Here is a 14,866-nt window from a genome sequence, read left to right as displayed (position 1 = left end):
TAGAAATTTATCATATTCAACGTTAGCACCGGAGTATTCAATTTAGACGTTCCGAAGAAATATCAGGATTAAGGGGATCCGCGAGACATTGAAAGGGTTTTGATGTTTCCACTTAAGCAGATTTACAAGGAGCTTCTAGCCAGCGAAATGATTTTCAGCTGCAGCGGCTTTTCCGGAGTCGCGCTGCTCCGTTATGGAGCAACGTGGCTGGCTTAACTCAGCAATAATAGCAATAATGGCGCGAGGGAAGGCTCGAATACGAGTTGTACCGGGACAAGCAGGAGCAACAAAAGCCGCACGTGGGACTTTATCGGGCACTAGGAGAGCCCCTCGGAGCCCCCGACCATGCGAGTTACGATCTTTTCCTTGTGTGGGTGGACATTAGTAACCATAAACGAACGCCAGAGGTATCAAGACATTCCACGACTACCGGCTGTCCGTACTAACGCCGCGATTTTGTACGCCCAGATCTTTTATTGTTCGACTAGATCGCCTACCGGATCTACCACCCACGCTATCTCCTCGGAAAACAGCCAGAAGTACTTCCACGATACACGATACAATAAGCCGTATTATTCAATTACAGCAAATATCTCGTGTCTCAACCAGAAGTTTCATTCTCTATTCTATATTCTTAAGTTGAGCTATAAAATTGCACGAATTTCGATTTTTCGACAGAAAAATTGGGAAAAACGTAGTTTTGAAAATAACTAATTTTGTGGTTATAGATAATTTCCTATTAGGACTCCTACATCTGATTTACCACCCACGCTATCTCCTCGGAAAACAACCAGAAGTACTTCCACGATACACGATACAATAAAGCCGCATTATTCAATTACAGCAAATATCTAATGTCTCCAACCAGAAGTTTCATTCTACCCTATATTCTTAACCTAAACTATAAAATTACACGAATCTCGATTTTGCGACAAGAGTAACGATAAATTTATTCAGTGAATAAAATTGCTGTTGAATATACTAAATTTGAAGCTGCTCCAATAATTTTTCCTTAAGAATCTTTCCAATTACATGTAGCAGTTATTCAAACTGTATATATTCTCAAACAAATACATTCAATGAATTCTCAATGACCCTCCATTAGAATCAATAATTTTGCTACAAGAAAATTTAATTTTTATTCAATTGCATCGACGATGAAAATTCAACGGCATTTTTTGTTCAGTAATATCACAGACACATCAAAAATAAGTATAAATTTGAGGTTAGATAAAGTTAGCGCGCCATCTGTCGGGACGCGCTGCAAAGTGGGAAATGGCGGGAGAGTCGTTGGAAGAAGGATGGAGGGGGGAGGGGGGAGCAGAGGATTGCAGTAAATCTCGAAACGTTGACAGTCGGTGTGAGGGCCGCATAAAGGATGGAAAGCGCGGCTGTTGCTGGCACAATATAACAGGATACGAGATGCAGACAGCGCGAGTGGACCGCGAGACATAAACTCGAGCTCGGGATTGCTGATGACGGTGAGGGGAGGGGTGGGGAGGGGTTGGTAAGGGAAGGGGGGATAAGACGTTGTCCCCGACCGTTCTGCGCGCCGTTTCCACATAGTTCCCCGAGTACGTTTCACCATTCAGCCATGTTACTCCCGAGGTCACCGCAGAATTTGATCCTTATAATTGACGTAAATCGCTACGATTAATCCAAACGGGCGCGCAGTTCTCCTCCAATTTCTCCCCATTAAACCACCCAATACCACTTTTATCTCGACTCTAATTATCCCTGCAGCGATAAATTTTATAGATCGCGGCTCTGCAACTCTATACCGAGTCTCATTATATATATATATATATATATATATATACACGAACGATCGATCGATATTTCGTTACATTATCTGCCAGTAAATTCCACGTACATTCAGAGAATATCGCAGGGGAAAAATTGAGAGAATCACACACACACACACACACACACGCACAGAGCGAAGCAGATATTTCGGGGAGTGTCTCGATCGACGGAAGTTTGGCGATCGAGTCTGGATCGTTGGATCGATCGACTCGCGCGTTTCTCTCGCTCGGCGGATATCGCGCAGAGGAGTCGTCGAGGTTTTTTTGTCCCTCGCGAGCGCGCGGCGTGTCGCGGGGACACGGCCAATATCGATGCGCTCGGAATTCCGATAGCTCGAACCTCGATCGCGCTCGACGCCGAGGAGTCAGCCTGGCCGGGGAGAGGAATTCCAGGACGGCCGCCAGGAGAAACGATCATTCGCATGCGAGAGCGTGACGTCGCGCGAAAATTACCCGCATTATCGAGCCTGCGGTGGACGCCACCGCCGTTTTTCCGAGTCCTCCGGAGGAACGCTCCAGCGGCTTTGCCATCTTCTTCCTCGACGATCTCATATTCGCCTTTCCATACCTCCCCCCCCCCCCCCCCTCTACCACCTCTTCTATATCTACCAACTTACCTCCCTTTTCTTCCATTTGCTCGACAAACTCGTACGATAACATCTATCGGTACCGCGAGGATGCTGTTGCATCCAACGACGAGCTTCCAAGACAATTTTTTCGAGCGTCCGGACGAAGAGGTGTTGGAAATGGACCTCTGGTAATTAGCCTGGTGGTAAAGTGGTTGATGAGAAGGAAAGGGGAGGGGGTTAAGTAGAGAAGTGGCTTTTATATAAATGGCTGGCGTGTGTTCGCGGGAGAATGCTCGTGCATGGAAGGGGGGGAATAAAATAGGAGCTAAAGGCAATGAACGTAAGTGGTAAGGAATAGGCAGGTGGATACCAGGAGCAAGTGTATGTATATGTATATGTAGGGAGGGTCAAGTAGGCTTAGGCAGGGATAACCCTTCCAAAGCAGGATTCGTGGAGAGGAGAGATATGGCTGGATAATAAAATGAATCTCTTCAACCCTGTATATATATGTGTGTATATATAATATAATGTAATTGTTAATAGAGGCTCGTTCCTCGGTAGGAAAAAGTGTCGAAAGTTGCGAGCTTTTTGAGGAATAAATTAGTTGGAAGTGGAAGTAATGCAAGATGTATGTCGTTTTGCTTGAAAATGCAGATAATGAGTTTTTGTTCGCAGGTACCAATTCTTCTTGCAAGTGAAACAGGACATCCTGCAGGGTAGGCTGCCCGTGTCCTTCGACTTGGCTGCCGAGCTGGGCGCTTACGTCGTTCAATGTAAGAGTGTCATTATGCTTATGTCTTTCACGTGTCTCTTCCCCCCTTTTTCTCTCGTCTTTTTTATCCTCTCTCTTTTCTCTTGTGCCAGGAACACGTGTTTCCTTCCTACACGCACACTTTTTCTCCGTTCCTCTTCTTTTCCAGGCCGCTCGTAACCTGGAACCATAAATAAAAAGTGAAAATAAAAATAAATGCTCATATTTATGGCCACGACTCCTTTTTACGGATGGCAAATAAAATAGAAATATCCCAGGGCGCGCCATTATACCGTACGAGCATATTATTTTCATTGAAAGTTTGTGGTACTCGGCGTACATTGGCTTTATCGCGGCTGCTATTATCCGGTGTCAGCATTTCAGTAATGGCTTCCATAAACATTAAATGCTCACGATCGGTGTTTCACTTAACTGCAGTTCCGTGGGTCAACTTCTCGTAAACGGCTACCGAAATCCTGTTAGCTTTAGAATAGAGACGTAGCAACGCGCGGAATTCCTATTTCACCCACCCCCCCAAATCCTCCAATTTACCTGAAACCTCGTACCGCGAAACTTGCACGATAAACAAATTAAAACGAGAAACGCTTGAAGCAGAAATTTCCGTTCTTCCTCGCTCGCTCCATGGGATTTCACGTTCAATTGCAATTTTTTTACCCTGCCCACGGTATTTTTTTCTCTTAATTGATTTGACGCTGAGTGGTCTGATTGGATCAACCGGTGGATAAAAAAATTCCCTTCCGTCACGTTTCTCACCGGTAATACGACAGGGTATTATGCTCTTTAATCAACGTCTTGATTAAAACTGACTCTGTAATTAGAGACTGAGACATTAATCCCTTCAAGGTCACGGAACTCGATCTACCGCAACGGATACTACTTCGTGTAGAGACCATTGTGAGCGGTAATAATATCTCGCGTTAATTATATGCCACTAGCACGCTAGACTTCGCTAACAAGATGGCGATAGTTTTATGAAACAAATGCCAGCAACAACAATTACAACGGTAAACCCGTGAATGATTAAGAGCCACTCGCGTCCTCTCCGTAACCAATGAAATTCAATAATTTTACTCTTTTCTCTATATATATTATTCAAACAAATGCCGGCAGCAAGAATTGCAACGGTAAACCGTTCTATGATTGAGAACCACTGACGCACTGTGCTTGAATAATGAAATTTAATAATTTCCCTTTTTCTCCCATCATCGAAACAAATGACAATAACGAGAATTACAACGGTAAACCATTTAATAATTGAGAATCACTGACGCACTGTGCTTAACTAATGAAATTCAATAATTTCCATTTTTCTGCCATCGTCGAGACAAATGACAATAACGAGAATTACAACGGTTAACCGTTCAATGATTAAGAGTCACGGACGTAATGCGCTTCGCTAATGAAATTCAATAATTTCACATTTCTTTCCGTCATCGAAACAAATGACAACAACGAGAATCGCAACGGTAAACCATTGAATGATCGAGAACCGCTGACGTCCTCTGCTTAACTAATGAAATTCAATAATTTCACTCTCTTTTTACGATATTGAAACAAATTCAGCAGCAACAAGAATCATAACTATAAACCCTTGAATGATGAAGAAGAGCAACGACGTCGTTCGCTCGACTCTAATTAAATTTAATAATTTCAGTCCTCCTCTTTGTCCATTATTATTATTATACTTATAAGGCATAAAAAGAAAATCTCTCTTTTCGCCTCATCAAATATAACGCGCTCTACCTCGGATCATGAAAGATAGAAAGTACGAGGGTGTTTTCGCGATAAGGGACCACTATTTTTCTGTCGCAAGACGATCCAATGGAATCCCATTGCCATATCGAGTCGTCGCCTAATGTACTTAGCGCGGAACGATTTTTCCGGATAGCGGTCCGTACGAAAACTCTGGGAAATTGTGCGGATAACGCCCTGCAAGGATGCTGGTAAAAGGTATTTCCCCGAAGAATCTACGGAAAATTGCATTGCAACGCACCAGCTTGGAATATTCTCCAACGTATTTCATTTGCATCTGCTGTACATACATATATATATTACACATTATCATCGACACTTTGGAGTTGATTAAAAACCCTGTAAAAATCTGGCTCCGAACGAATCTCGTTAAATCACTCTCCCTCTCACCGGAACTTAATTCCACCAGCAGAGATCATTTCGCAATACAGGAAAACAGATATTTTCGACAGAAACAACGTCGTTCGTTTCGTTTGGGTAACGAGCTAATTATCGGAGCGTCCAGTTGAAAACTGTGGAGAATTGGGAGGTAAATCATGTTGGACGGTATGGAGGGATTGGGGTGGAATTTTATGTGTGTGGAGTATATACGTTGAGGCAGAAGGGGGGGGGTGGAGTGTAGTGGGGTCTGGTAAGAGAAACGGTGAACAGTGAAACAAGGGGGGGGGGGGGGGTAGTGGTCATAAAGGTGGTTTGCGGGATCTATATTCTTCGGGCAATCATTATATATTACGAGTTCTGACGTTTTACTGCCGTGGCCGAGCAACTCCGAGGTGCAAAGGGATAGCTGGCATTCGCGGACGAATAACAAAGGGATGCTATATGTCATTTTCTTGAATGACGGTAGCATATCTAATGAGAGGGGGGGGGGGGGCGAAACGTGCAACAGACGTTTCGGCTTAACTTTGCTTCTAGCCAGTTTCTACCAACGGGACTCGCTACATTATCCGAAGAATTTTCTCATCCCCCCCCCCCCCCCCACTCTCTAACATTGCATTCCAATTCTAAACTAGTATCACTTCCCACTCCCCCCTCATCCGTGCCACTACATAACGCTGTATTTGCAAGCCCACCCCACGATCTTCCCCCACATCCACACATCCATTCGTTCCCATATATAGTATAGGTACCATTCATCAATCTCCCCACATCCTCAATTTTCTTTACCTCAGACTACGCTATATACGTATCCCATCGATTTTCTTCCAATAATATTTACCTTAAACTCCCCATTCATTACTTTTATTTCTTTAATTCCTCCAATTCCTTTGATTCCTTCGTATGTTAATTTTGACTATTATTTTTCGTGTTTCCAATTAGCTGGGATTTTGCCGAGGTACGAGGAAACAAGGTGATAGATCGTTATCGGGATGGACGTTGTTTCTTTGCGCGGTGAATACTCGAGGCAAACTCCGAGTCGCAGCTTTTTCCAGACGGTTATCTCGCGAGTATGGTCAGAGGGGGGGGGGGGGGGGGTGGAAAGAAGAGAAATGGCAGTCCAAAGTTTGCACTTGCCTCCCATCAGAGTTTCTCGTTCTGTTGGTGCGAAAATGCGAGAGGGAATGAGAGAGGGGAGTGTGCGTGTGTGAGAGAGAACAGGAGATTCGTTTAGGAGATTCCAGAGAGTAGCCTAGTCAAAATCGCAAAAAGCCAACTTTTTATGCGGCAGATCCCATCGGGATATGGGCTTTCATTCGAGATTTTATCCACGTTTGCGAAAGAAACACACTGCCTACCGGCTCCTGCCTCAACGTTTGCGAAAAGAACTCGCTGGCCTATTCACGACTCCGATCCAATCCCTCCCCTTTTAACGCATCACAATCAACTTCACTGCATTTTCTACTCGTGGAAATACCTCGTCTTTAATTCCCCTCACTCGTAAAACATAAGCCACTCTGGTCCCTCAAGATTTACAAACTGCTCCACATTTCATGATAGGAACAAAGTTTTTAATCGAAGTCTTTATAACCTTAGAGATTTTTTTAACGGATTCTATATTTATAATTTTAAAGATTTTTCAAACGAAGTCTACATAACATTTAAGATTAAATTTTTCTTGGAGTAGTGAGGAACTATTCTCGTCAATTTTTAGAGTCACTCGTAAAAAAGAAATGTTACTCCAGTCCCTCAAGATTTACAAACCGCTCGATATTTCGAGATAGGAACAATGTTTTCAATCGGAGTCTGTATATAACCTCAAAGATTTTTCAAATGGAGTGTATATAACAATTTAAATTAAATTTTTCTCCGACTATTAAGAAACTATTTTTGAAGATTTTTAAAATCATTCGTAAAAAATAAAAGTCACTCCAGTTTCTCAAGATTTACAAATCGCGTTGAGAGCAATATTTTCAAACGGAATCTATATTTATAATCTTAGAAAATTTTCAAATGGCGTCTGTACAACGTTAGAGATTAAAGTTTTCTCTAGGTGGGCGAGGAATTATTCCCGTGGATTTTTAGAAAGTAAAGGAGAATAGAGGGGGTGGGGCAGTAGTGGTTTTTCCAAGATGGTATCAGTCGCTGTGAAACGCGGATACGCCCTTAGCCTGGCTGCGGGAGACGGTCCACACGTTAGTTATCTATTTGCGAGATTCAAAGTCGTGCAAATAGAGGAAGAGAGCGTCAGATATGGCCATGTTTGCGTCTCATCGCGCGTCAAAAGGGATATGAAATGAATGGTCTTTCTTCTTTCGTAGAGGCAAACTAACATCCCAAGAAAAGATCCAGAATGCACCGGACTCGGATTCGAGTTTTCCAACCGAAAGAAAACCTCGCGAAATTGGAGAAAAAAATTCTGGGCAAACTGCTCCAATTAACTGGTTAAAATCAACAATCCATTTTTCACCGAGAACCACTCGTTAATCTTGGAAAACTTTCCTGCGTTTCTCGTTAAAACGAAACATGGCAGTGGGCTGTATGGGGTTCTATATATATATATATATATACTAGCGTTTTTTATCTTCCAGAGATAAGGTTTTCCAAGGGTTCGTAGGTAAAGTTGAGATGGTATTAAACTTCGCTATTTACGGTTAATGCGCCGGTACGCTGAATTGTAAAGCAGCACGCAGCGATGATTTCTTTTGGTGTTGATGGGAGGGGGGAGGGGGTAGAGGGTGGAAATGACTTTTACAAGGAGGTGAAAAGCCTACAACGATAACCAGTCGTTTCGCGACCCACCGACCGACTCGCGGCTTCTCATCCATATAATTACACGAGCGAGTAAACTTGAGAAGGCTCCGACGACAAGTATTCCCCCCTTCGACTCCAACTTCTCCCCCCTCCTACGTCATTTCTCTACCTTCCACACTCCTTCCTTCCATCTCCTTCCTGCTCCGTCTCATTTAGTTCCTTTCTTCCATTTGTTTCCACATTTTTTCACGTCCTCTCTATTATTTCCTCAACATTTTTATTATCGACCCTCCCTTATCACAGCCCTGTCTCTGCTCCTTTCAATTATCAATAGAATTCCCTCTTGAGAGAATCCTCCCACATTCGTTATCCTCCATCTCTCTTATTTATAACACTCCCCCCTCCTCTTTGGTTCGCGTACGTTTCGTCTATGATCCTAGGGTCCTTCGCTTCCTCAGATTACCATCTTCTTTTTCCACACAGTTTTTACTATAGTGCAGTCTCTTCAACCCTCGATCATCTATCAGCGTTTAACCTCTGCAGGCTTTCACTCGCTTATTTATTATTCATTCCTAGTTTCTACTCGCATCCTTTTCCGGCTCACGAATCCTTTGAAGATATCATCTGCCTACCAGTTAATTCTTTCTCTTTCTCCTTTATCAAGCTTCGCCCCCCCCCCCCTCCCCCTCCCTTTTTAATCCTCTTTGTAGCAAACTTATAAGGCTCTGCTTGTATTATCACTGCGTTGCTACGAATATTCTTATCAGCATTTTTATTTTTATTTATTAATCGACGTTCATCAAGAGTCTTCATTTACATATCAGTAGCCTCGACTCGATTGTAAACAAGACTCCCTCACCTTTCTTACCCAATTTATTTAACAATAAACTTGTAAAGCTCTGCTTATATCATCACTGTTTAGATACGAATATTCTTATCAGCAATTTTATTTTTACTTATAATAATCAACGATCTCTTGCATAGGAAGATTTTGATTTATTTATCAATAGCCTCTTCTCGATTATACAAGCAAGACTCCCCCACCTTTCTTATAGACATTTGTCAAGCCTACATCATTTACCTTGACTTATTTAGAATCCTTCGCGAGGTTTTCTCTCTCCGTCCTCCCCTCGTTAGCTTCCTCTCCTCGTTTATGAATCCTTACCCCTGGGCTTTTATCCTTTGGCTTTTTTCTCCCTCCCCCCCCCCCCCCCCACCTCTCGTCCTTCCTACGCTCATTTATCAGTCCTTCCAGCAGTGGCTGCACCTCCCGCCTTTATCCTACAGCTTTTTCCCTAGCACTGTGGCAGAATGGAAAAGAGGAGATGAAGCCGGGAAATAAAGTGCTTCCCTCTGCAAGGCCTGGGCCGATATTCATCAAAGTCAACGATTCAATTAAGCAAGTGCTGCGACGATTTTCAGAATGGGCCTTTGAGGATGGGACGTTGGTAAGAAATCGGTTGGAACGCACGAAAGTACGCACTCCAGGCAAATACCAGACGAAACTGCCAAGTGCGAACGCTCCTCGTTAACGTCCTCTTTAACCCCCCTTCTCACCATTACAGCGTCAGCAGCGCTGCTGCTGCTACCACCACCGCCGCACACCCCCAGAATTCTCTCCTCATCCTTCCTTCCTCGTGCTATACGCACCTTCTTTTTTCACCCACTCGCTCTCCCCCTTCTGTGCACCGTGCGTCGTATCTTCACCGATCGCCTCTCCAATTAATTGGTCCTTGGAAAAGCAACTTCGCACACACAGGATCGGAATTACCAAGAGGCCGTGCTACACTTTCAGACATAAATTCACCAGAAAATTCCCCCGGCGCTCTTCGATCCTGCTGAATTCCTGCAGCCCCAAAACTCACCGTGCGATTCAATCCAATCGAGTCTATTCCGCCTCGCTATTAAATCCTCCCGCTGGATTAATTTTAATAAAGGGATTAATTGGATTATTTCCTAATTGCTACAGAGATCCACCGCGTATACGCGTGGATCGTTTCGCCTCCTCGACCTTGGGGTCATTGACCGAGAACTCTACTCGCGAGAGAATTCGCGAAATCCAAGAAGCCGCGCGAGGTTCGTTTATTTTATTGCGCTTTTTCTCGTTGCTGCCACGATCCTACCATATAGCGCGGGTCGAAGGTAATTCGCGTGTGAGTTTCGCACGTGCCTCATCGACCTTAGAAACGCTGCAACTTGCAACCATCGGGCTATTCGCGGTTGTAAATATATATATATATATATATATATATATATAGCGCTTTGGAGTTACAGTTTGTAGGTAGAAACGGAAGCTTTACAAGTGCGAGTTTATTCAAGTCAATTAAACTTGCTGGCTCGCTAATTAACATGTGGGGTCGGCCATTTTGGTCCCGAGCATCTCGCCGATACTGATGGGTCAAGGTATAGCTATACCACTAATTGCCAATGGAACAATCGCGGGACGCCAACTTTCAAGGATAAATGAACTTTGCTGACCCCCACACTCTCACCAGGAACAAGTTCATTGACCCCTATTTACCCACAGCGACCTTGCTGATTTGTGCAAATAATAAGTTTAACGAGGTTTCTTCGAGCACTTTTTCAGCGGAAAAATTAATTTGATTTGCCGAATGAGTTATCCAGGTTGAGTTTCTTGCGCTATATATATGTATATATATAGGGATGGTTTTTTCCCTCGCCAGTCTGATTTAGCCTGGTAATTTTTTTTTTTATTCATTCTGACACTTCGTGCTCGTTATTGCACTTCTAATTACATTGACCCATTGGCGATACTCGATGCCACGAGAAAACGAGAGGTGCTCGTTCTCTCCACGTGACCATCGACTACACTTGGATTAATTGTAGGTAAGCTTAATTAAAGCTGTACCCTCGAAAATTTCTTGGAAAATTCAGCAGCTCGATTGCCCAGAACCAATATTAACATTTCAATAATTAGCCTGCCGGGCTTTTTAACAAATTATTGCAATAAACTACCGCAGCTTCTCTCCTGTCGAGTGTTACAGCAGGCACTTGAGGAAATTTATGCTGCAGAAATAATAATAGTCCTTCGAACGTTCTTCAAATCGACTGTCCAGAATCAATATTAATAATTGTGTAATTATCTTTCGGAGGGATTTTCGCAATTCCTCGTGATAAATTGCTTACCCTCGAATAAAAATATAGTCATCGTGCAAATTATCAATACTGTAAACACTAATTTGTTGCATATCGTTCAAATCTTAATTGCACGCTTCCATTGTGAGATTGTTAATTAGTTGTCGAGCAAAGGAGCGGAGGGGATTGAAAAAGGTATAAATCAGGTTTCACATTGTGAGCGTAAGAAGATTGCAGGATGCAGCTATTTTCCTCTTTCTCCCCTTGGATTGGTCGGTTGAGCGCGGGAGGGGAGGTAATATAGGCGAGCATCCGGTCGGGATTCCCTCGGAGTAAACGCTTCAAAGCGATTAATTTAATATTCTGTAAATAAATGACACGACAATCTCGTAATTCTCAACGTGCAAAAATCACCAACGTCGCGTATGCTTTATTCGTGCATTCGCGTTCGACCCTCGAATAACAACTCTCTTTGGAATTTTTCCAGCGGAACTCGGGGACTACGATCCAAGGAGGCATTCGATCGGTTACGTGACGGAGTTCCGGTTTCTCACCAATCAAACGATGGAGTTGGAAAATAGAATCGTCGAGCTGCACAAGACTTTGGTGTAAGTGAGGGGAAAAAATTACTGGTAATTGTGTGCGAGGGGGTAAAAGTTTAGAAAGTATTACGGAGTCTCTCTTGAGGAACGAAAAGAAATATTAAAGGGAATAGAAGAGTCTGTGGGGGGATACGAAGAAGCAATCGAGACTCTGGAGTATACGTATAACATGCTAAACGACAGGAAGGTTTTAGTAGGTAGAGAGATCCATTGTTGGCAATTTAATTAAAACAGTGGAAACGTACACTTTCCAGGGGACAATTGCCGTCTGCAGCAGAACTAAATTATCTGGATAAGGTGAAGTGGCTGGAAATGTATGGAGTCGATTTGCATCCCGTCTTGGTGAGTATTCGCATTAGCTTAGGAAGCCAATTGTCAAAGTCTCTAACCATAATCGTCCCGATCATCGAATTATCCTTATCGTCAGGGCGAGGACGGCGTCGAGTACTTTTTGGGCCTCACACCGAGCGGGATTATTCTACTTCGCAATAAAACCAAAGTTGGAAATTACTACTGGCCGAGAATCAATAAGATTTACTATAAGGTAATGCTGTATTCTGTATACAAATATATGTATATACATGTAACTATATTGTTGCAATTAAAATTTATTCCAACACGAATGACGCAAGAATATTCGCAATTTCAGGGTAGATACTTTATGCTGAGGGTAAGCGAGAAAAATTCGGAGGAGCGAACGCACGGATTCGAGACCCCGTCGAAGGGTGCCTGCAGGCATTTGTGGAAATGTTGCCAGGAGCACCAAGCGTTTTTCCGCTTAATGGCTGCCGGTCCACCGCCTTTATCGCCGTATTCGCGTTTCCGCTCCTACAGTCCGGCGACTTCCGGTTCCGAGAAGCACTCGGCAACGATAAGACGCAATCCCCAGCCGGTTTTCCAACGGACGCCAAGCCGGAGGGCCCAAAGACGAGTAGTCGAGGGCCAGGAAATGGCTGGACCCTTTGTAGAAGCGGCCAATCATATCCCGAGTCAGCCGAGCAATCCTCCCGGAGGACTCTTGTGCGGCATCCAAAACACCAGGCAAGTCGCATCCTCCAGTCCTAGGAGCATCCGGAGTGCACCCTGGACTCAAAGCCAACCTAGGGGTCTCTATACCTCTTCTAGTCCTCGTTCCGTTCGATCTGCTGGAACTGCCCCTCCTGTAAGGACACATTTTTCATCAATTTTTCTGCAAAACTTCCGCCACTCCCAAATAACAATAAAAACTTAACTCATTTCATTTTTCAGCTTCTGAACAGACTGCAACGTAGAAGCAGCTCCGTGGAGAGTCAGAGTTCCGGGGACAGTCACAGTCGTGGTGGACACAGGAGAAGAAGCCACAGTCACAGTCACAGTCACCGGAGGCACAGTAGACACTCGGATTGCGAATCGGAACTCTCCAGAGGATCCGAAACAAGATCCGGTCACAGGAAACATCGGAGGAAGCACAGAAGCTCTAGATCCTCCAGGTGTTTATTGCACACTTTCTTCATCCCTTGCGAGTGATCAATGTACTGATCGTTTTGCTAAATTGTTTTGTCATTCGTAACATGAAACAATTGTTAACCTGACAAATCCTATAATTCACGAATTTTCACGTTATTTTGTTGTCAAGATCTCCCTTTATCAAAGGGTACTAATTGAAGATTTCTTGGTAATACGTGTGTAAGGGAGTTTCGAATAGAGATTCCTATATAGCTTTCTCTCTCTCTCTCTCTCTCTCTCTCTCTCTCTTACCTTTATCCAACCATTAGTATCGATACAGGAAAGCTCCCAATATTAACCAATTACTTTATCATTGATAATATGAAATAATAGTTAACCTGACAAATGCTATAATTCGGAAATTTTTACATTATTTTGTCGTCAAGATTTCCTTTAGTTAAAGTGTACTAGCCGAAGATTTCTTGATAATACGTGTGTAAGGAAGTTTCGAATGAAGCTTCCTTTACAGCTTTCTCTCCCTCTCTTACCTTTCTTCAACCATTAGTATCGGTACAGAAAATCTCCCAATATTAACCTATTTATCCAATTGCTTTATCGTTGGAAAGATCATACGATTTTCAACCCTACAATCGACGAATTTTTTCGTTATTTTATCCTCAAGTTTTCGCATTGTTAAGGAGTAATAGTCGAAGATTTCTTGGGAATACGTATATGTATAGGTTTCCACAATGGAACTTCCTATATAGATTTCTCTCTTTCGCGCATTCTCCTCCAACCATTAGTATCAATACAGAAAAGCTCCTAACACTAATCGATTTATCCGATTGGTTCATCGCTGGAAATATCATACGATTTTCAAGCCTACGAATCCTACAATCGACGAATTTCTACGTTATTTTATCGCGAAGATTTGGCATTGTTAGGGGGCAATAACTAAAGGTTCCTTGGCAATACACGCTTGTGGGGTTCTAGTACGGAGCTTTCCGTATCGCTTTCCCTCCCCCTCACCCTTCTCCAACCATAAGTATCAATGGGGAAAAGCTCCTAATGGGATGGCGCGCAAAGATACAACTGGCCGTAACATCTTGGCCAAGTTCATCGACCCGTCCCGTCTGGAGAAAAAAGATCCCTCGTATTCATTATACTCTCACGGTTGGATACATAAAATGCGTAAGGAGATAATTATTTTAATGACGACGCGCCTGGGAATATCCACGACCACGCACAACGGAGAGATTTCGAAACCTCAATGCTCCTCCGGCGCAAGGAAAAATTTCTTTTTTCAAAACAAATGATACACATTTCGTCCAAGACTAGACCGTTCTCCTCCCATTCGCGCAAGAACCTTCCTCCATTCTTCGCGCGTATCTCCACCATTCGCACAGCTCGAGCTTTTTAAACTTATCCCCATTTTTTCCAGGCACGAATTGGTGGACTCCGAGCCACAGTGGAGGGAAGCCCAAAAACGCAAAGGCGAGGGAGTACAAAGAGCAGTGGTGAGTGTTTTCTTGGATTGTTGATGGTCGAGAGGAAAAGCCTCGAGTGGGATAAAATAATGATCTTTCTATACTTTTATCAGGTGAGCCACACGGAACCCAGAAGAAGACACAGGAGTAGACACCGCAGTCCTTCTCAAAAGCAGCACTTACCGGACGAACTTAGGAAGTACGTTAGATTAATAACCCTTGTGTG

At 43.4% G+C, this 14,866-nt stretch overlaps 1 protein-coding gene across 1 annotated transcript in view; it reads left to right on the top strand.

The window, feature by feature from the left end:
* The window catches only part of LOC136778184 (band 4.1-like protein 4), a 51,412-nt gene that overhangs the window by 34,136 nt on the left and 2,410 nt on the right, over positions 1-14,866 (top strand). The window contains exons 6-13 of the mRNA XM_066734808.1: positions 3,050-3,147; positions 11,614-11,734; positions 11,983-12,070; positions 12,156-12,272; positions 12,378-12,890; positions 12,977-13,197; positions 14,595-14,670; positions 14,754-14,839. Coding sequence (XP_066590905.1) covers positions 3,050-3,147; positions 11,614-11,734; positions 11,983-12,070; positions 12,156-12,272; positions 12,378-12,890; positions 12,977-13,197; positions 14,595-14,670; positions 14,754-14,839 — 1,320 coding nt within the window. The remainder of the gene's footprint in view (positions 1-3,049; positions 3,148-11,613; positions 11,735-11,982; positions 12,071-12,155; positions 12,273-12,377; positions 12,891-12,976; positions 13,198-14,594; positions 14,671-14,753; positions 14,840-14,866) is intronic.

This window comes from Prorops nasuta, unplaced genomic scaffold, assembly GCF_024137725.1.
Source record: "Prorops nasuta isolate Cenicafe-Biocafe unplaced genomic scaffold, Cenicafe_Pnas_1.2 PNAS00002, whole genome shotgun sequence".
Taxonomy (NCBI): Eukaryota; Metazoa; Arthropoda; class Insecta; order Hymenoptera; family Bethylidae; genus Prorops; species Prorops nasuta.
This window is presented reverse-complemented; position numbering and strand designations above follow the sequence as displayed.